Source organism: Procambarus clarkii, chromosome 34 (genome assembly GCF_040958095.1).
Source record: "Procambarus clarkii isolate CNS0578487 chromosome 34, FALCON_Pclarkii_2.0, whole genome shotgun sequence".
NCBI lineage: Eukaryota > Metazoa > Arthropoda > Malacostraca > Decapoda > Cambaridae > Procambarus > Procambarus clarkii.
In genome coordinates this window covers 36,069,813-36,091,046 of record NC_091183.1, presented here as the reverse complement: position 1 = coordinate 36,091,046, position 21,234 = coordinate 36,069,813, and the positions used below count along the sequence as shown (strand labels likewise).

The window sequence follows — 21,234 nt, the reverse complement described above, 5'->3', positions numbered from 1 at the left end:
GGTATCTTATTGATTTTCTATGGATGCAGATAGTCAATTCTCACGTCTCCATTGCAGCAACACTGCAATACTGTCAAAGATCCATTTTTATATTTGTCTTCCACCGAGAAAATAAACATTAACTGTGTGAATAATGACAATGCCTATAGGAGACACGAGTTATGAGTTACTGTATAATACTAAAGATGACATTTTATTTTCACAAGCTTCTTCAAATCAAGAGTTGAGAATAGTTTAAAAAGCAAAATGTCCTTTACAACATGTAGCGAGTTCTAACATAGTATTTTTCTAAACTTTGGCAAGTTATTATTTTGACATGCACAGCATTTAATATGCAATGGAAATGCTATAAGCAGTCTATTAATAAGTATTAATTTTAATACTTATTCAGTAAACAAGATTTTTTTTTTTAGAAAAACACCCGGTGGGCAATATGAATTTTAATGCAAAATTTGTTCACAATAAAGTTGCTACTAAAAATAGTATCTTGAGAACATAGTCCATAATTATAACTTTTCTATGACCATACTATGACTTGTGTTGGTGTCAAAATATGCAAACCAACCACAAATGCAAATGGAAGATGGTTTTAAAAATAAAATATCCAAAAATGTAATTTGAAAGCCTATAGAGAATTCATGATGACCTACATGAACAAACTCCATTACATGAACAAAATTGTTACAGCCAATAGCAAAGGAAGAGTGAAGCCAAGTGCACACACTCACCTCACTGGGTACTGCACAAACTTGTCAATCTTGTCTGAGTAAAGAACATATTTAAAGGAGAATCTCTTGAGCTGTATAATAAGAATATGGGGCAACCTCCACACACTCATTTGCTTAGTTGCTTCCACTGGCTTTTTACATCTGTAATAATACACACACATTAAAGCACATCTCTATTAGGGGGATTATACTAGTATTTGTAATTTTAGCACTTTATAATAATAATGTACTACAGTATACTCAAATTACTGCAGGTACATTTTCTGAAATTACCTCGGACAACGCCAAGAATCGCCTTCCGATAAGTTTTCCGGTTGAGTAAAAAGTTCAATGCAAGCCTCTAAACTAGTGGGCTGATTACGCTGCACTGAATATGAGCCTTCAGTCTCGCACTCAACCTGTTAGAAAGATTAAACTTTATTTTAGATATGCAGATATCTAGATATAAAAAACTTTAGATATACAAAATTTCCTCTTTTTAACGAGCATTCTCATCGAAATCTATAATTTTAATTATTACTATGAACAAACACCTTTCCGTAGTGATAACCTTATTTGTTTCATGGCTTGAGATTTCAGCCACGTCCTTAACAATAGTGCATAACTAAGAGAAGGAACTACAACCGTATTAATACAAGTAACAGGTCAATTCATTCTAGTGTCTGCAATCACTCACCTACACTAACTGCTTACCCATCAATGACTACAGGGAACTAGCTCTTTATTCATTGTGTCCTAGACTTTTATACATCAGTATCTTGTATCCCTCTGTGTCTTCTCTCCTTAAAAGTTGTAATGTTAGGATCCCTTAGTCTGTCCTTATAACTATGCTCTGTTTAACTCTGATACTGCACTAGTATTGTTGCCAGTCTCTCTACTTTCACACGTTTCCTTAATATTTCAAAAGGTGTAGATTGTACGGCGGTGGTGAATACAGTAGCAATAGTGTTATATAGGAATCGTACTGGGGGGCTAGTCTAGGAAGACCTTGATAAACTAACAGATTTCCAGTCCCTGACAAATGGAAACTGTGACCTGTTACACAATTAACATTTATGCACACTAATTCCTATATAAATGCACTTCACACATTGACCACAAAGACAATTATTTGTTCTAATAATGCTTTACAGGAAGTTTTAGTTTTTGCTTGTATAAAATTATACTGCAATGTAATCACCATTATTAGCATTTAATTATATAGTAATCAAATGTAATTTTATTACATAGTAACATTACAAGACAGATTAACCCTTTGACAGCTATGGAAAAATGGTTATACACCCCTATGCACAAAAAATATTCCATTTACACGTGTTAGATAAATCACATATTTCATATACAGTGTAATAATGTTTCAATTGATGATTGGTTTACCCAATATACTTCATTACAACCATAGAATAGTGAAAACCATATAAACATATTATACATGGGTATTGGGTTCTGGGTATAATACTGGGTCTGGGTCTGGGTACCTAAGGTATAATTGGCACCATATGGGCCACAGTATAGACTGACACAGAGGCATAAGCCACCAAATACACAACCCCACACATGATGGCAAATTCCTGGTACACGTAGTGCATGATAATAGTTCAACTGGTGACTGGTTTACTTAGTATACCTCATTACACCCTTATAAAGTTGTGAAAACCATATGAACATCATTTGTATACATGTCATAAGACAGTATTTTATACAATGACGATGATTACATTCACCTTTTAACATTTATGACAGTAACCACATTAACAAAGTAATGAAACCATGAAACAATAGCTGGATTTGTTAATGGGTCAAGGAGAACTTCATTACATCCACATAGACCTATTAACTCCTTATTTGCATCATACATGTAAAACCCCGACATTAATTGTTTAAATCTTCATACGATGATAACCACATCCACAACATATGATGATAACTGCTGTCTACGGGTTAAATATTCCATCAGAAAATGGCAAACACCAACAGAGTTCATTCTAGGTAATTTCTCATAAAGTAGCATAATGACTAGTTATAATGACCGATATAAAAAGTAATAACATGTACTTACTTCTTTGTTTTGTACAAGACAGTGGACTGGTAGCCTCTCATTTGTTCGCCAGTCCATGGCAATGTAATATTTGTCTTTTAAATCCAAAGGCACATCTCCTGCAGATGAAAAAATGAAGTTATAAATATAAAGAACTGCTCATTTCTAGAAGACCGTCAGTAACTCTCTAGTGCTTATGCGCTGATATCGCTAAGCCTAAGAAATAAACACAGAATCTGCGACCCACGCTGACTGAGAAAGTAAAGCGATCTCCATGATCTCAACGAGGAGAGGATAGCCTGAGAATCGGTAATTAGACATTAACCCAAAACAGGTTGACAAACATGCAATTGAGGTCTTAATACAAAAGCCGAGACTTCCTCAGCACCCGAAATATGACAACCACAGGAGAAAGTGAAGCAATCCTGGTATCCCAGACCAAACCCATCCAAAGCAGGACCTTGACACCAGGACTGTTGTCAGTTGAGAAGGAAGCTAAAGCAAGCCACCTGGGAGAGAACTACATCACTAAATAGTAGACAAACCAAATGAGTGGAAGCCTAAACCAGTCAGTTGTCAAGGTAGGTCAGAATTTGGATTCCAAGATAATGATGGTGTCAAACAGCTACTGTACCTAAACAAGTGCGCTGAGCATCATGGGTGCCAATTTCACATCAAACAGCAAAGTTTGTTTGTCAAAGTCAAAGTCAGGAGAGGGGTTGTACTGGAAGAAAAGTTAAGAGACACCTTCCATTCAGAGAAAAATTTTCAGGATGAGGAACAAAATCCCCCAAGAGAACCAAAGGGCATTTACAGAACCTCCTCAGGTGACTCGATCCCAAGTTCTTTCTTTCAAACAGTAGTTTACTTTGTTTTCTCTCTCCTTTATGGTTAGTTTCATCAGTTTTGGATAAATCTCTGATCCTCTAAGTTTTTCTTGTCTTATGCAAGTCTCAAGAGGCCTGGCACAACCATTGGGATCAGCAGTACTCGTGCATACGTACTGGTTACACACTGAGGGGCAGAGGGAAAGCCTTCACAGAAATGCACATAAATTAAGAATCACAGAATTCCTATTGAAGACTTCTTAAAATATTTATGATTCTACCCACATATATATCTGATAAATTTGTTAAAAGCAAAAGTGCTTTTTGTTTTTGCAACATTCACCTGTAACAGAGCAAAACATTATTTACTCACAAATAAAGGTTATCATATTTTATAAAGAATTGCATTACATATTCCCAAAATATTTCCTAACAATGCCAACAATATTTTATGATACCTTACCACTACAGTATATAGTATAATCCCTATGATCTGTACTAATATCATAAAACTCTTTAGTGGTTTTAATACCTCTATCCTCGAGTGGTTCCCCTGCCGAAGATGCGATATTTTGGGCACGGTTGTTCACAGGACGAATAACGAACAACTGCGTGGCTGATGGCAACTGCACACTTCCTCGAGGTTGTACCGCTCTAACACTAGGGGATGTGGAAAGCTGCGGAGGTTCATCACAACCACTACCTCCACCGCCGTCGCTCCCACCGCCACTGTCACAGCCACCACCATCACTGCCAGTAGCACCTTCATCTGCCCAATGACCTGGACCATCTCCTTGAGAGCTCTCACCAGTCATTAATATATCACTGCTATCTACTTTGTCCTCTGGCTCAACATCTTCAACCTAAAGAAGTCATTTTATGAATAGTTAATTTTTTCTGATACTGGTACATGCAATATGAAATGGTTTTAATATTGGCATGAGATGTACTGTGATTCACTATAAAAAGAATTGGTATGCAAGGAATAAGAAAAATTACTCTACAAACTCATTCTCTCTCTTGCCATATATGGCAAGGATAAAGGTTCATAATGTATTATTCATTTGTGTTCCAGAGAATTGTGCCTTTTTTATCAGTAAGTAAGGAACCCCAACTCTAGTCCCTCCGGTGTACTTGGGTTGCTACCAGCCAGTACACATGCTTGGGGTGCTGAAAATTGTAGCTATTGATATGTTTATATGCAAATGTTATAGTGGTCTTTGCTGAGATTGAGATGGAACTGCAAAGGATTGTAAGAGTTTGATAACTTGTACAAAAAGAAAAAGTTTTCGGCCAATGAAGGACAGAATATGAGAATGTATGTACAGTACAGTACTTCATAGAAAGGAATGGAATGTCACAAATTTCGTAGATTCCTGTAGTGTAATATATAATTACCCAATTAAAACTTAAGTTGTGTGTGATATTAGTGCAACCAATCTATAGCCTTTAGCCAATGCTTTGCTACTTTCCTTGTGGCATGGAACTATATTTACTGATTTAAATGCTTCCTGTATCTTCCCCCTGTATACCAATTTTTTCTCCATACAACACTGACCACTCATGCTACTCTGGCGCGAGTGATATGTGCAAGTATGAAATGAATGAGTCAAATAGAATGTAGAGTAATGAGTGGGTGGGGAATGACACACTTGGTATAAATATCTCTGTAGGATACTTGAAAATTAACAATAAGGGTGTACAAGGGAGAAATAAGTAACCACATGGTAGTTAGAACAGTATCCAGGAGGGGAAGAAATGGAGCAAAATGTAAAAGAAGGGGTGAGCGAAGGTTTCAGAGAGCGAGAGTTAAAGATTTGTGAGGTAAAAACAGCATCCTGGAGAAACGGTTAAGGTCACCTCTTCAAGGAAAGCTCCAATGAGGGAGAAATAAGGCATCAGGGCTTAAAAGAGAAAATTATAATATAATTCTTATTTTTGGTCTTTACCACCTCAATTTATTTTAGTGATGGCACTGTCACAGCATAGTTGATCAGTCAACTGCTAATTAAAAAAAGAGGGGCATTAAATTTTTTTTAATTTAAAACATTAATTTACCTCCATGTCATCATTTTCTTCACTCGAGAGCTCTATGCTAGATGTACTCCCACGGTGAGAAGAATTGTGAAACACAGGTGGCTGGAAGATATCCACAGAGTACCGTGCATACGCCTCCATGATGCGGGCCAAGCGAGAGTATGTCGCATGACTCTCGGGTAGAGACAAAATGAACGGACACCCAACAGGTTCAGGAACCAGCTTGCAGTGTAGCTTAAATTAAAATAGATAATTTAATCAATAACTAATGATGGCTTGATTTGAAGAGAGCAAACAAAAAAGGTCATCTTCGCTCTCCCTTGTCACTATATCTTACAATGCAAATACAGTCTGTATTATGAAATATGCGGAAAAACTACATTTGAAGAGTAGAAGAATTTGAAGAATCTAATTCTTCAAATGTGGTTTATCCGTTTACTTGGATCAGTGTTTTTGTGATTGTTGCATTACGAAATATAGCATTCTTAAAAATATCAACAATAATTGTAACATTAAATCTAAAATATTTTTTCTTAAATAAAATTATAAAATATTTTTCTTAAATCTACCATAAGAAACCTACACAGTTCAAAATGTGAATAATACAGAATGTTGCATTACTCGACCATAATGAAATACGTGAACAAACTAAGGCTTCCACAAGAAAACAAAAATACTGTATAGCATTGATATTTTTGAATTATGCCTGCTTGAGAAAAACACATCAAGTACTCAAGATACCAATTCACGCTAACTTTTTAAATCTCAACTTTCGCACAAGTACCTTGAACTGTGCAGCAAGCATTTGTTCATGTCCCTGTACCAGACTTCACATACTAAGAGGCCTACTTACACTATATTCTCATCACTCCTGCTCTTACAGTTCATACCTCCCCCCCCCCCATTCTACTTTTATTCTCACTAAGGCCAGGGTATGGGTCAGCTCAACATAGACCAAGTATACCCTTTGTGGTGAGGACATTGTCAAGATGGGTCCTTAGCCTAGTCTTCCCACCATCATAGGATATATGGTGCTCTTTTATCCACAAAGTGGTAAACAAGTAATTATCAAAACCTACACTGTGGAGGGAAAGAAATTGCCATACTGTCATGTTCTGAAATTATACATTATGATTAGCTTTATGTTAGAGTGACAGCCGATTCAAGATTTCAAGACGATTGAATTCAGTGTCGCTTTTATTCTTCAGCTTGTGGATTGAGATGGTAACAATATCTTATCAGAAAGCATTCCACCTACTGATCACCAAAACTTTACCACCTCTTCACAGATACACATCCTTCAGTTCTTGGTCTTTTAACATTACATGTTGCTGATGCATCTCTATTACAGAATACTGTCCATTTATCATTTCATAAGAAAAATACTACCGACTTAATGACCAAACCACACAGGAGACAATGGAAAAACAACGACATTTCGGTCCATCCTGGACAATTACCAAATCGCGTGTGAAGAGTTGATAATGGTACAGGACAGACCTAAACGTTGTCATTTTCTCCAACTTTTCCTGTGTGGTTTGGTCATCATATCTTCTCCACATTATTGTGACTACACTGATTTATTTTTGCATATACTGACTGCCAAATCTGAAATTACCTGAAGCTTGAGCATTAATAACAGTCTCTCAGGAATCAATATAAACTTCAGAATTTGTTATATTTTCTACTTAAGCTTTAAAGTCAATTAACCTAGAGTGTGTGCAGCCAGCCAGCTCGACTTACTTTGTGATTAGGCCAGTGATTCTTCTGACAAGCTTGGTGGCAGTATCCAGCCCGGAAACATTTAGTACAGCGGCGCAGTTTACTTCCTGAAACAGCATTTCTAGAACAATAGGCACAACGAGTTGGAGGACTGGGGATCATCATCCGCTGCACCACTGCCACTTCTACTACTGCTTCTCCAATCTGCCAAGTTACATCAAATTATATACAGTATATTCTATTTCTATTCCTAACATATAAAAGCTACTTTGTATGCATTTCAGTGAGAGGCCTGGTTGTTATAATTTATGCAATCATTTCCTTTAAACACGAGATGTAAATATAAATACCTCTCGCCTATTCCACTTTTGAGATAAAGAAAAATAGGACTTCTTTGTCGTCTAAATCTGCACAACCTGTACATTTAATTGTCTTATTCAAGCACTGAACTAAATTATTACACTATCCTAAAACTCCTCTTTAGTCATAAAAGCATTCTCAAGATGATTCAAAGCAATAACTTGTGAATTTTATAAGAAACGTGAAATAAAGATGAATAAGACTATTCTTTCTCTGAATGGAATAGCAATCTTGTTAAATAAACAGTTATATAATATAGGACAAACCTGCTGTGGACTATAAACTTCAAAGGCCATCAAAGTATCAGTGGGGACCACTGATGAAAGTGTTGATCCCTTGGCAAATATTTTGTGAATTTTTGATTTAAACATTTCAAACACCTGTGGGAGGAAAAAAAAAGTTACAGCAGCTCAAACATTTAAATCAGTTCAAATGATACCTTATATCATTCAAGCAATGAGATTGGCCTCTAGAGTTGAATCTTACTTCTTGTACATAACTAGAAAACACACACAATAAAGATAAAAAAATATTTGTGTTTACATTTGAGTGCCGAGCAAATGGTCGACTACTAAGCACGAGCACAGTGTTTAAGTACCGAATTGTTCGGGTTGTTGGCCATTCTAGTACCGAGGCTCCTTGTGCTGAATACTGTATATATATAAATGTTGGAGACGAACCGTACCTGTATAGAAGAGACTTGAACACCAGTGCGATCAAACAGCTCTTGCTTTAGTTCCTCAATGGCAGCATTGGCAGGCACTCTGATAAAAAATTTCTTGGGCTTTTGGTAAGGATCTTTCCAAAAAAAGATCACCTGGACAACCTGTAAGATCAAAATTATTACTAAAATATGAGAAAAGTTTTAATAGTTAATTTAAACAAGAAACAAATGAGGAGTTATAACATGCTCACAAAATGTTTACATATAAAATTAACATTAAACCTCCAGTTTGTGCACATTTAGAAGCTTTTAGTTATTAATTCCAAACCAAAAAACTTCTTAAGTTTTCTAAGGAAATAGATGATCTACACACACAGTAATAAACAAGCAAACCTGTTTACTTAGCTGTGTGCAGATGTGGTGGAGTGAGTAATGAGATCGCCGTCATCTGTTCCTCCCGCACTAAGGTGCCAACTGGGATAACATTGGAGGCACATCCACACTTCTTTAATTTTAGTCACCTAACATGCAATTTATGTACACAATGTTGGAGCACAAGAATATTGTATAGGAGAGCATCACACTAAAAATTTAATAAAAGGCTACATAACCTATAAACTTCAGATTTTAAGCATCTCCCCTCACTCCTCCAAGGAACACTCTTCGGGACTCTTAATCCTAGGGTCTGGGTTTGATCCCCGGTGATGGAAGAAAACAAATGGGCAGTTTCTTTCACCCTGATGCCCCTGTTACCTAGCAGTAAGTAGGTACCTGGTAGTTAGACAGCTGTTATGGGCTGTTGCCTGGGGGGGGGGAAGATGATTGATTGACAGTTGAGAGGCAGGCCGAAGGAGCAGAGCCCAACCCTCACAAGCATAACTAGATGAACACACACACCCTCACTCCTAGGAACACACATAAATTGTAAGAGGGCCAGAGAAAGAAAGACAAGGAAATGGGTACATTATAAGAAGAGGCCAAACCCTAACATACTAGTACTACAAACAAGCAAGAAACAAATGCACAGCAGTGAGGGGAGATGCAGAAAAAAAACTTTGAGAAAGTGGTTGTGAACAAATGTAAAACAGATCCAGGCCTTCTCTATAAATTCATTAAAAGCAATCTGCATGTAAAGGATAAAATCCAGAGATTGAGAATGGGGAACAGGTTCACTGAGGATGAAAAACAAATGTGTGAAACACTAAATGAACAGTTCCAAAGTATTTGTGAAAAATGAGGCTTTCAGAGAGTCAGACCCAATACCAATTCCAGAAAACACCATAGAGTACAGAGAGGTGTCTTGAGATAAAATGAAAAATTTACTCTAAGGGCTGGGGAAGAAATAAAGCTGCTGGACCATATGGAGTTTCACTTTGGGTGCTGAGAAAATGTGTAACTGAGCTGAGCATCCCACTCCAATTGATATTCCAAAAATCTTTGTCTAAAGGACAAAGATATTTGGAAAACAGGCAAACAGTTCCAATCTATAAAAATGGTAGCCGAGAAGACCCATTAATTAAAGTGTGATAGTCAAAATATTAGAAAAATAAAAACCAAATTGGTAGAACACGTGGGGCCAGATTCACGAAGCAGTTACACAAGCACTTATGAACCTGTACATCTTTTCTCAATCTTTGGTGGCTTTGTTTACAATTATTAAACAGTTAATGAGCTCCGAAGCACCAGGAGGCTGTTTATAACAATAACAACAGTTGATTGGGAAGTTTTCATGCTTGTAAACTGTTTAATAAATTTAACTAAAGCCGTCAAAGATTGAGGAAAGATGTACACGTTCGTAAGTACTTGCATAACTGCTTCGTGAATCTGGCCCCTGGAAAGTAATGATGTAATGACAGACAGACCGAGACAGTATGGTTTTCGAACAGAAGGATCCTGTGTAACAGATAGACTTAGTTTTTATATTAGAGCAACAGAGATCCTACAGGAAAGAGATGTTTGTATTGACTTTGTCTATCTGGATTTGAAGGCTTTTAATAGTCCTACACACGAGGTTGTTTTGGAAACTGGAACATGCTGGATGGGTGACAGACTTCTGACATAGATGAAAAATATTCTGACACAAAGATGAGGGCAGTAATCAGAGGCAATGTATTTTTCTATAGGAGTGTTACTAGCAGACTACCACAGGGTTCTGTTCTTGCACCTGTAATGTTCATCGTGTACATAAATGATCTACCAGAAGGAATACAATTATATGAACATTATATAGTTTGCTGATGATGCTAAGATACTAGGGGAAGATAGGAGAAGTAGACAGCTTTCATGCCCTTCAAACTGACCTAGATAAAGTAAGTGCTTTGAGCACCAAACGGCAGATAGAATTTAATATGAATAAATACCATGTTATGGAATGTGGAATAGGTGAAAATAGACTACACACAACTTATATATTATGTGGAAAGGAATTAAAAACTCTTCAAAGAGAGAGAGCTTGGGGATGGTTCTGGATAGTAGAATGGCACCAAACACATAGGACACTGCAAGGAGCATATGCTGCCCTTTCCAACTTTGAAATCGCTTTTAATTACAGTACATGGATGGTGAAACACTAAAGAAATTGTTCATGATTTTTTCAGACCAAACTTTGAATATACAGCAGTTCTATAGTGCCCATATCTCAAGAAGCATATCAATAAACTGAAAAAGGTGCAAAGGCATGCTACAAAATGGCTTCCAGACCTGAAAAACAAGAGTTATGAAGAGAGGCCAGCAGTATTAAATATGCCAAAGCTAAAAGAAAGAAGAAAAAGAGGCGATATGATCACCAATTGCAAAATAATAATGGGAATTGACCGAATTGACAGAGGAATTCCTGAAGCTGGCAACCTCAAGAACAAGGGTCACAGAATCAAGCTAAACAAACAAAGGTGCCAAATTTTTTTTGAAAGTTTACTTTTGGAAACAGTAGTAGACAGATGGAATAAGTTAAGTGAGAAAGTGGTGGAGGCCAAAACTGTTAATACCAGTAGTTTTAAAGCATTATATGACAGAGTGCTGGGAAGATGGGATACCACGAGTGTAGCTCTCGTCCTGTAACTACACTTGGGTAATTGCAACACCCCCCATACAAAATGGTTTATATTAATATAAGTAACTTTTTAAAAAGGCAGTTTGATTTTAGTCAGAAAGGTATAAAATATTCTACCTTTTGGTCTTTTGGTATGGGTACAGAGAGGCAGCAGAATTCATCGAATTTGACTGACACTTTGTTACATTCATGGCATCTTAGAGTAGACTTGAACTGGCCTTTAAAGAGATCATCTATTATGGAGTCATTGCGCATCTTGTGTAGTTTCCAGGATTCATCTGCTGCCTTCTTGTCTGGCCACCCATCAAGGTCTGGAGGCTCAGCCATATACGGCTTCTTCTTGATGCGGTTCAAATCCTATAATGTACAACAATTATTTAAGCAAGTTTTACACATCACTAAAGTATTGATAAACATTTACACACACACAAGATTTTATAATTTTTTTACAGGAGGACCAAAAGAGCCTTGACATTTTCATGCACCAAAACAGTACCATCCTATACAATTAAGGTTTATTCTACTTGCTCTTCTGGGAACCTAATAATCACTTTGGATGGCTTTTGAATAAAATGCATTTGTAGACATGTATATATATATAAATTAACTGGGGGTCACCTAACCCCTTAATGCCAAGGTGGTCCACCCTTGGGAAGGCCTAAAGTTCTAGCTGGATACCAGACAGTGTCTCTGGGGTAATTTTTTATTGTGGGGGCTGGTGGCTTAGCAGGCAGGAATGCAGGCTGCTGCTTTTGTGGTTCATAGGTTTTAGGCCCCAATGATCCAAGATAATTAAATTATATAAATATATATACACATATGATAGTATATAACCACAAAGAAAAAATTAAGCACTATTGCTTAAGATTAAAATTAAGCACTATTGTGTTAATCAACACATCAGGAGAACTATGTATTTATGATGTGCTGATTAACACAGAGTACTTAAGTATTTTCTTGTTTCATGTTTCCTACGTGGTTATACATTGTCTCATTATTCATCAAGTGTTAATTTCTTCATAATTTATACACACACAAATATATATTATAAGAGAACGTTTGTCCAAAACTTAAGACCAGAAACTTGGGAATAGTTTGAGAATTACATAGGGAAGCACAGAGGGAATGGTCTGTGGTATGGGATGGACACAGACTGGTCATGCTACGCCTAAGTTAAATGATTTATGAAATATAGCCATAACAAAACTATATAACTATAAATTTATATAAATATAACAAAACTATATATAAATATATAACAAAATCTAACCTGAACACTAGATGACAAGTCTGCAACTATACTGCCATGTTCACAGACCCAAAGGCTACCTCCTGGCTCCCTTCCACATGTGCACATAACAAGACTTCCATACTGTATTTGTGTTTTTGCATTTTCCTATCTTTGTGCATGCAAATTTATCCTTTTATAAGTACAAATTAACTTGGAAAATAATTGTTATGATAATGAATGTGGAACAATAGACGAAGAACACCTTACCTCGTGCAAACCGTCCAGCAGCTCTACCATAAATTCTTGAGCGTCGTGCTGGGCAAACCCAGAAAATTGGTTGGCTTTCATGGACATCATAGATTTAAGTTTGGTGGGTGCATGCGAGGGGATAGTGCCAGACCATAGCAGTCTCATGAGAATGGCATATGATATGGCCAGTTTACCTCCCATGCCAAGTGGGTTGTCTTTGTTGATGTCCTGCTGGAAGTTAAAATCTGCCAATACAAATGAAATAAATTAATAATTTTCTAACAACATTTTACTGAATTGTGAACACTGTGAAGGGCAGTGAATACTTACTTGCTAGAACATCTTAGAAAAAATGCACTACAAACTCAGTTCGAGTAATAAAATGTATTAAAACATCACAGAATATACAATGAGTATTAACTGAAATAAATGCCAATCCTACCTAAGAAATATTCCCTGAGTTCTTGTGTGTTGACTAGGCACTGAAGCACACTGTTCATAAAACAGGTGTTCCCTATGTTGTCCAAACCAGTTGTTCCACGAGGAGTAACACTGCCACCTTCACACATAGATGACGAAGAGGAAAAGGAAGTGGACGGGCCGCCTCTCATTCCTTTGCTTACAGGTGAAACCAGGCACATCGGTTTCTGAAAAATACTATCCTTCTTAAGTATAATCAACATTGAACCAAATATTATCTATTCTGGCAACCTAAACAAAATAGCTTTGACATGTCCACAAATACCCTAACAAGCCATATCTGCAAATTAACAAGATGAAATATTACAGAGACCCTGAACACCCCTATCATTACTGTTATGTTTGTGTAACACTGAAATTTTACCTCTGAATGACATCTACAGCTCTGATGACCAGTTATGAAGGAAGAGGAGCTATCCTAGAGTAATATATTAAGAGCTCGACATAATAAAAACAACATAGGGGTAAGTGAGTGAAAGAGAGAACAGGAGCTTGTGACATTCATAGGAATATAACATTTACTGGTACAGTGAAACAGGATGTTTTGCCGAGATTAATAGACATGGGAAGCTGGAGAGGAAAGGTAAATTGTCAGACTTGCATAGAAGCAAGTGTTATACAACATACTTTGTTCTCTAGAGACGGTGGAATGGGTGGAGCTGGTGGAATATTAGACAACGTAGGAGTTTCTGTCTTGCTGGCAGCCATCCACGTATTTTTTGCAACTTTATGGCCCAAAGCTGAAAGAATTTTTAATTATCTTGGGAGCAAAATCCTAGATATTTAATGTCAAAATAAATAGTATTGAATAGCCTAATAATATAAAGAAACATGTTTTAATTGACTAGATACAGTAATACTGTACTGTACTTAAAAAGTACAGTAGTATAAGCATGTAATTTAGCATGCCACTAATATATGTTTTCAAGGAACATGTTCTGAAAAAATACAAATAAAATAAACACGTACATTTTGCTTTGCCAGTAGCAACTCACTGGTTACAATAGGCAGTGTGCAATTGTACAATGTTAGATTTACCTTATGGTTTTGGTAATGTTTTGTATTATTTCTTCGGACATGTGTCTATTCAATATCTCATGAATGTCTCATCGTATTAAAACTTGAAACTAAAAATACTTTAGTTTGAGCACAAATGTATAAATTTTTGGAAATCGAGGAATATAACCTAAGCTACATAAAGAGAAAGATGGGTGGGTAGATTACATTTTCCTAGTCTGTCAGATTTGTTTTTTTTTTTATTTTTTACATGAAGATTACGTACAAGATGGACAGGCAAGTTTGGATAACTTGCAAGACACTGAACTGGATAACAGGGTACCTAACAGAGCGTTAACAAAGGAGAAGTCGGGTGTGGGTGAAGTGACGTACTTGAGCAAGTGTAGCCACCCCATAGTAAGGTCCTTGACCTGTTGCTATTCATATGTGGGGACTAACTACCAGAAGACCATGTACGTTTGATCACAAAAAAAATAAGTTTAATTTTATTTTAATATCTTAAGACATAAGTTGTATGCCAATTTTGATGCTTGAATCCCCAAACACACAGTTCGTTCACATACTGCACCTGCTGCAATAATAAACCTCAAACATATTTCTAATAATTATCTTATTATGAAAGATATTTTCCTAAACTTTCTGCCCATTCAATGGGTTTACAATAAAAATGGTTATCTAGATGAACAAAATGTTAAATTCTTACCAGAGTCCGGAGTAACAGCGGTCAAAGCTCCCCATTTTTTGTTAACTTGTTTTTTTAATTTTATTTCAATATTATTATGATTGACTTTAAATTTACATTCGTCTAGTACAACTTTGTCTTTGAGGGATAATTCCCACTCAAATATAGTGTCTTCAGTGCTGTCGGGGTACTGCTGGAGAAAACGAGGATCACTGAAAAAAATAAGGAAATGAAAAAGAATGCTGTAAATAATGGAGAAACCAACATTAGTCACATATAACACCCGAATACTTCAATATTTCAATCCTAAAATAAAGGAATGAATTATGCAGCGAGCTATTTTTCAGCTGTACCCCTTGGAGAGACCGAAAAGATACAAACAAGGAAAGAAGGTATACCCCCCCCGTGTTACACTGTAGGCAAGGTTCTACCACTCCCATGAACAAGACTTTGCACAATGTGAGCAGATTAATATTTCACAACAGTACAGCCAGGATCTTTTCAAGCATCAATGCAGGTGCAAGGTAGACATTGTAGAATTGTTAAACAAGCCCAGAATGATTTCAAAAAAGGTCATTCATCTACACTTTTCACCTTGATGGAGAGCTGAAACGCTACTAGTTCATACAAGCTGTGCTCAAAGTTGCAGCAAAGAACAGTACTGCGGAAGCAGTGCACTCTGTGACAAAACAGTGTGAAGGCAAGTGTATGTCCAATCCCAGGGAAAGTAGATAGGCCAACAACTTAGAGAATAGTACAACAAAAACGAGCACATTCAGCTTAGTAATGAAACCAAAGAAGGTGTCAAGATTTAGGGCAGATATGAAAGTCAACATCCCAAGAGAAGGGCACAAATTTGAAGTAAACATACAAAGCAAGACAAACCACAAACCACCTCTCCCTGGGTGAGAGCTACACAACATTTCCTGAGAGTTCTATTCCAGATTACAGCTAGAAGAGGATAAATGATTAGAAGACTCACAGTACTGTATATCCTAACCTAACCTTATCAACCAGACACAAAAGTGCAAAAGCATGCCCATAACTATGGTGGTGGTGGAGAGGGAAGATGGAAGAAAACCCACAGGAAGAACAAATTCCAAAGTTCTTGTCTCCTTTACACCATTCATTACCTGACAAGAAGTTCACTGAAAAAATTCCCTCTACATCAGCAGTGAAAAAAAATAAGAGCACTGACCTGGCTGTCAATGCACAATGTTCAGATGAGAGTTGGATATTGGCCAAGGGATCAGAGATGTAAGCTCAAAAACCTATGAAGCATGTAATGACAAAACAGTAGAGACCAACGTCCAGTGTTAACTTTACCTTGTTGAAAAGTGTGCCGATATTGCATCTTCAGTGAAGGTAACAAAAGAAGTCTCCTTGTTAATATTTTTGATATAGAGGAATACGACTAAAAGTGACTCTGCATCTCTCTCCACATAATCAATTTTCACATTTGATACAGACATGGTATTGTTATCTACTTTGATATCAACATCAACCTCTTTCTTCTCTGGGGTTTTTCCTGGCGATGGCGACGAAGATTTGGCCTTGGTCGATATTATTTTTTCTGATGGTTGCTTCTTTGGAGGCTTTAAAATAGAGTAAATACAAATAAATAAAATAGTTTTCATAAAAGGTCATGATACTAAAGACATTATTAAGAGACTGAGATAATGTACATAACTAATGTGATTCAAGCTTCTATCCTACAATATTTATAGGTTTTACAATAATGCCCAATGAACAGTATAATAAATTTATTTTCTGTAAGTATATATATAAATCCCATTCCACACCCCATTCATATTTCTAAACTAATTGCATAAAGGCTATTAACATCTCTATTGTACTAAAACTAGCATACAAAAGATCTCTTGAAATTCAGCTGCTGTACTAGTGCCACCTTGAGGTTGAGGTTATCTTGAGATAACCTGTTCCAAATCCATTTAGGAAGGACCTGTGTGTTTAGCCTTGGCTTAAGGTCTGACAGTGTCTTTAAAGATAGGACAAGATATCCATCATTACTCACCGAATTATATGGTTTGACGAAACCATATAATTCAGTGCACGAAACTGGCTATAATGTAGATATTCAATTAGTGTCCATTTTCCATATATTTTGCATCCAAATTAATCATTCTACAAGCATAAGTATTTTTAATTATTTATTTTTTTTCATATAGGCAGACATGCTTGCAAAAGCCTGGTCAAAAAAGTGGTCTGGTCAACATGCTTGCAAAACCATAACTGTGTTAGGGAGTAAGGTAACTACATCCCATACTGAGGAAAGACAACCCTGAGGGGATATACTGTAATCACAACATGTACGATACCGACAAGAATAGATAAGGTCAACAAGACCAGCTTTAAGATGCATCGAGATAGACTAGGGAACATCGTTTTAAGCAATATACGCAAACGAGTCACAGAATAAAGAAATTCGTATACCCCTGAACAGGCATTCAGCAAGTGAAAAGCACTATAAGAGGTTGTTGAAACCACTTGCATCAACAACTTCAGAAAAAATAGGACAAATGAAATCAGTGTGTCAGGTATAAAAGACTAGGAGGCAGGGCATAAAGAACTAGCCCTCATTCCTCTACAATCAAGTGATATGTAAGCACATTCTGACTTTGTTTTCTCACTCCAACCATATTTCTAATTTGTAAGTGTGCATGAAGGAATTTATACGAGTTGGAGGCACTTGTGCACGGTCAGTTACATCACTAATACCATACTTCAGACTGGATCATTTTTCCTTTCATACTGTTATAACACTTCATTTATTTTATTTTAATTCTAAGTTTAATTTAGTAGTTGTTTACTGTGTAGCCTCATTACACAAAATACAAAATTATATAATTTAATCAACTTAATATTACAGAATTCATTTATTTTTCCCTATAAATTTCTGAATATTTTATATTTTAATTCAAAATTGTCTCCATGACCTCAATCCTGAGTAAATTTGAAATCTTGGTGTAATTTATCATAACTATCTGAATTATTTTACATGATCCCTCAGAAAGAATTAACCCATGCCAGACTAAGGGTGACAAAACTGTAAACTTTACCTCTAAATGTGGCCAATTAATAGTGGGGTCATTTTTAAGAAGTTTCACAATGCACCGAGCCCCTTTGTACGACACGGACGTTGCTTCTGGCACAACAGTTTCACATAGTTGCGTAGAGAATTTTCTGCCATCCGATAAAGAGACTGCCAGCTGAGTAGTATCGGTGTTGATATTGACAGTGCGATTATCATGACCCTGCCCGACATGCACTGACACTATCACAAACTCATTTTTTTGAGTCCAGTCATGAGCTAATTCATTTGATATTGAGTTTCCTGAAAAAGTAAGTTATATTAGTGTCTCAAAAATAAGTAAATAAAACTATAAACTATACAGGGTATGTATGTATGTATATGTATATACACACACACACATATACATATATAATGCAGTACAACAAAATGACATACTATTTTCTCTATCCTTCTTCTTTTTAGTCGAAGTTCCTAAATCTTGCTTATATGGATTTTGCTGTTTCTTGTTTGACGGCTCCATGGTGTCGTCTTCAGTTGACGAGCACCGTCGCTTTCTTTCACCACTGATGTGCACCGTGGATTAAACCCAACCTGAAACAAACACAAAATAGATATGAATTAGTTTATAAAACTTTTTTCTATGATATAAAAATCTGGTCTAAATATTAAACAATTATTAATTGGTGTTGATATAGTACTAATATAGCAACAAACACTTATTCCCCCTATATCTAAATACTGAACATGGTCTTTATATTAAATTAAATTATGGCACCCTGTCAGGCCATATGACAGGGTGGCACCCTCTTGAGCCCCGGCTCACCCCTCACTTCTGTAGCATTTTTAAACTACCAAAAAAGCTGCTACTAAATACTATTAATTATCATCATCATTATTATTATTATTACTGGTTATATGTTGTAAACTAGGAACTGAAACAATGTTATTGATTTTAAATACAAGAGGCTAAGCAAAATTACATGAATCACAATGCTAGGTTATCAATAAATACACAAACATCTCTCGAAATATTATTTAATAAAAACTACATATGTATGGTTAATGAAGTCAAATAATAGTGTATATCAATGGAGTACGTGCATGATTTTCCACCAATTTAAATTAGCATACCAGAATTCGGTATGTCGATTTGGTCAATACTTTAGAGCCATCGGCATACACTGTAAATATGAACATTGAATTAAAAACATTTTACAAGTACTGTACAATATTATAAAGAATGAAATAAAACCGTATTTAAAATAAATCTATTACAGCATTCAGAAATCATTTATAAATGTTAAAAAGATAATATTAAAGACTAGATATTCGTTTAATGAAAACAACTAAATGGAATCGAGAAATGAGACGAGTAATAAAAATTCAATCAAGTAAAAAGGAGAGGAGACAAATGGAAAAACCCTTCCACACTGCACTAAATATAGAATAACACTGATACCTGCCATAGCAATTTTATACAAAGCCAGAGATAAAATAGTCCACTGAAAATCTCTGATTTTCAAACAGATTATAGTACAGTACTGTCCAATCATTTATAGTACTGTACCTGTAAATTTTTAGTCTTTCCTTGATTATTACGGTTACCTTGCGATGATTTCAGGGTTCAACATCCTTGAGGCCCGGTCCCTGACCAGGCTTCCTTGTTGCTGGACTGGTCAACCAGGCTGTTGGACGTGGTTGTCGCAACCTGATGTATGAATCATTGCTTGGATGATCAGGTATGCTTTGGAGGTTTCTATCAAGTTGTCTTGAACACCGAGAGGGGTCGGCCAGTTATGCCCCTTAGTGGAAGCATCTTTAACAGTCTCGGGCCTCCCAATGTCAATAGAGTTCTATCTCAGAGTACCTATTGCAACTCTGCCTGTCAACGGGGGTATTCTGCACATGCCTTCTGGTCTCATGTGATGTTATTTCTGTGTGCAGATTTGGGACCAGCCCTGCTAATATTTTCCACATGTAAATTATTATGCATCTCTCCCGCCTACATTCAAGAGAATACAGATTTAGGCATGTTAGTATGTCCCAATAGTTTAGATGTTTTATCGAGTGAATTCTAGCAGTAAAGGATCTCTGCACATTAAGTATCTCTCTCAACATTAACGTTTTCATCAATGTTTTTCTTAATGTTGTTGCTAGAATTGGGGCCAATGGATGTGTGTACCTTGTAATTACTGGACGAGAGCTACACTAGGGTAGGTGTGGAGGAGTGTGGTCAAAGCGTGTGTAGGCCAGTGGGAGCCCGTAAAGGTGTGTGGAGCTCAGTATTGAAGTGTATGGAGGTGTGTGGAGGTGTATGGAGGTGTGTGGAGGTGTGTGGAGCTCAGTAATAAGGCGTGTGGAGGAGTATGGAGGCCCGTGGTGAAGTGTATGGAGCCCTCCACCAATCTTGGGGAAACGTTTCACCATCTTCACTTCTCCCTCAGTATTCGTTTCTCCTACCTTCGGTAGGCCTCCCCCCTCGGATCCAACCCTTAATAGGCCTTCCCTCGCAGCCTGGCCCTTACCCCAGCCCTCAGTGTCCCCTCACTTACCACAAAAAAACACAAATGAAGCAGCCTCCTAGAGTGACTTTCACTGCTATAGCTAAACTACCGTGGCCAGCACTCGCGGGGTTAACAACTCTCTGCCTCGCCGCTCTCATCCTATTTAATAATATAAATAATAGTAGTATTAATAGTAATAATAGTAGTAATATTAATGGTAATAATAGTAGTAATATTAATAGTAATATTAATAATAATAATAATAATAATAATAGAATTAATAATAGTAATAATAATAGTAATAATAATAGTAATAATAATAATAATAATAATAATAATAATAATAATAATAATACAGCCAATAATAATAGTAAGAATCCCAACAATAGCAATAATATGCTTACATAAAAGTACACATATATTTTTATATAAGTATGATACATGAAAGTGTAGAGTTCGTAGGTAAGAAATGTACTTTACACAAAGCCAGTAAATATAACATTAACATAATTAGCAGATTTACATACATGATTACATAATACTTAAAACTTAACGAGTAGTTAACAGTTTTGAAATGTTAAAGTCACTTAG

The 21,234-nt window shown here is 36.3% G+C and overlaps 1 protein-coding gene across 4 annotated transcripts in view; it reads right to left on the bottom strand.

Moving 5' to 3' along the window:
* The window catches only part of LOC123762031 (ubiquitin carboxyl-terminal hydrolase 19), a 36,924-nt gene extending 16,120 nt beyond the window's left edge, over positions 1–20,804 (bottom strand). For 3 of the 4 annotated variants that reach the window (XR_006773293.2, XM_045748211.2, XM_069335789.1), the window contains exons 1-17: positions 20,692–20,804; positions 18,575–18,730; positions 18,165–18,439; positions 16,411–16,679; positions 15,106–15,296; positions 14,013–14,125; positions 13,348–13,552; positions 12,924–13,150; positions 11,543–11,782; positions 8,398–8,538; positions 7,979–8,092; positions 7,374–7,556; positions 5,652–5,864; positions 4,126–4,456; positions 2,788–2,885; positions 1,002–1,126; positions 729–869 (exon numbers count right to left, since the gene is read on the bottom strand). Coding sequence is in view for 3 of the 4 variants with exons in the window: in XM_045748211.2 (XP_045604167.1) it covers positions 729–869; positions 1,002–1,126; positions 2,788–2,885; positions 4,126–4,456; positions 5,652–5,864; positions 7,374–7,556; positions 7,979–8,092; positions 8,398–8,538; positions 11,543–11,782; positions 12,924–13,150; positions 13,348–13,552; positions 14,013–14,125; positions 15,106–15,296; positions 16,411–16,679; positions 18,165–18,439; positions 18,575–18,659 (2,951 nt within the window). In the remaining variant the exon portion in view is untranslated. Of the gene's footprint in view, positions 1–728; positions 870–1,001; positions 1,127–2,787; positions 2,886–4,125; positions 4,457–5,651; positions 5,865–7,373; positions 7,557–7,978; positions 8,093–8,397; positions 8,539–11,542; positions 11,783–12,923; positions 13,151–13,347; positions 13,553–14,012; positions 14,126–15,105; positions 15,297–16,410; positions 16,680–18,164; positions 18,440–18,574; positions 18,731–19,270; positions 19,288–20,691 lie in introns of those variants that run through there. The other variant, XM_069335790.1, reaches the window with a different exon arrangement.
* Between the last annotated feature and the right edge of the window lie 430 nt (positions 20,805–21,234).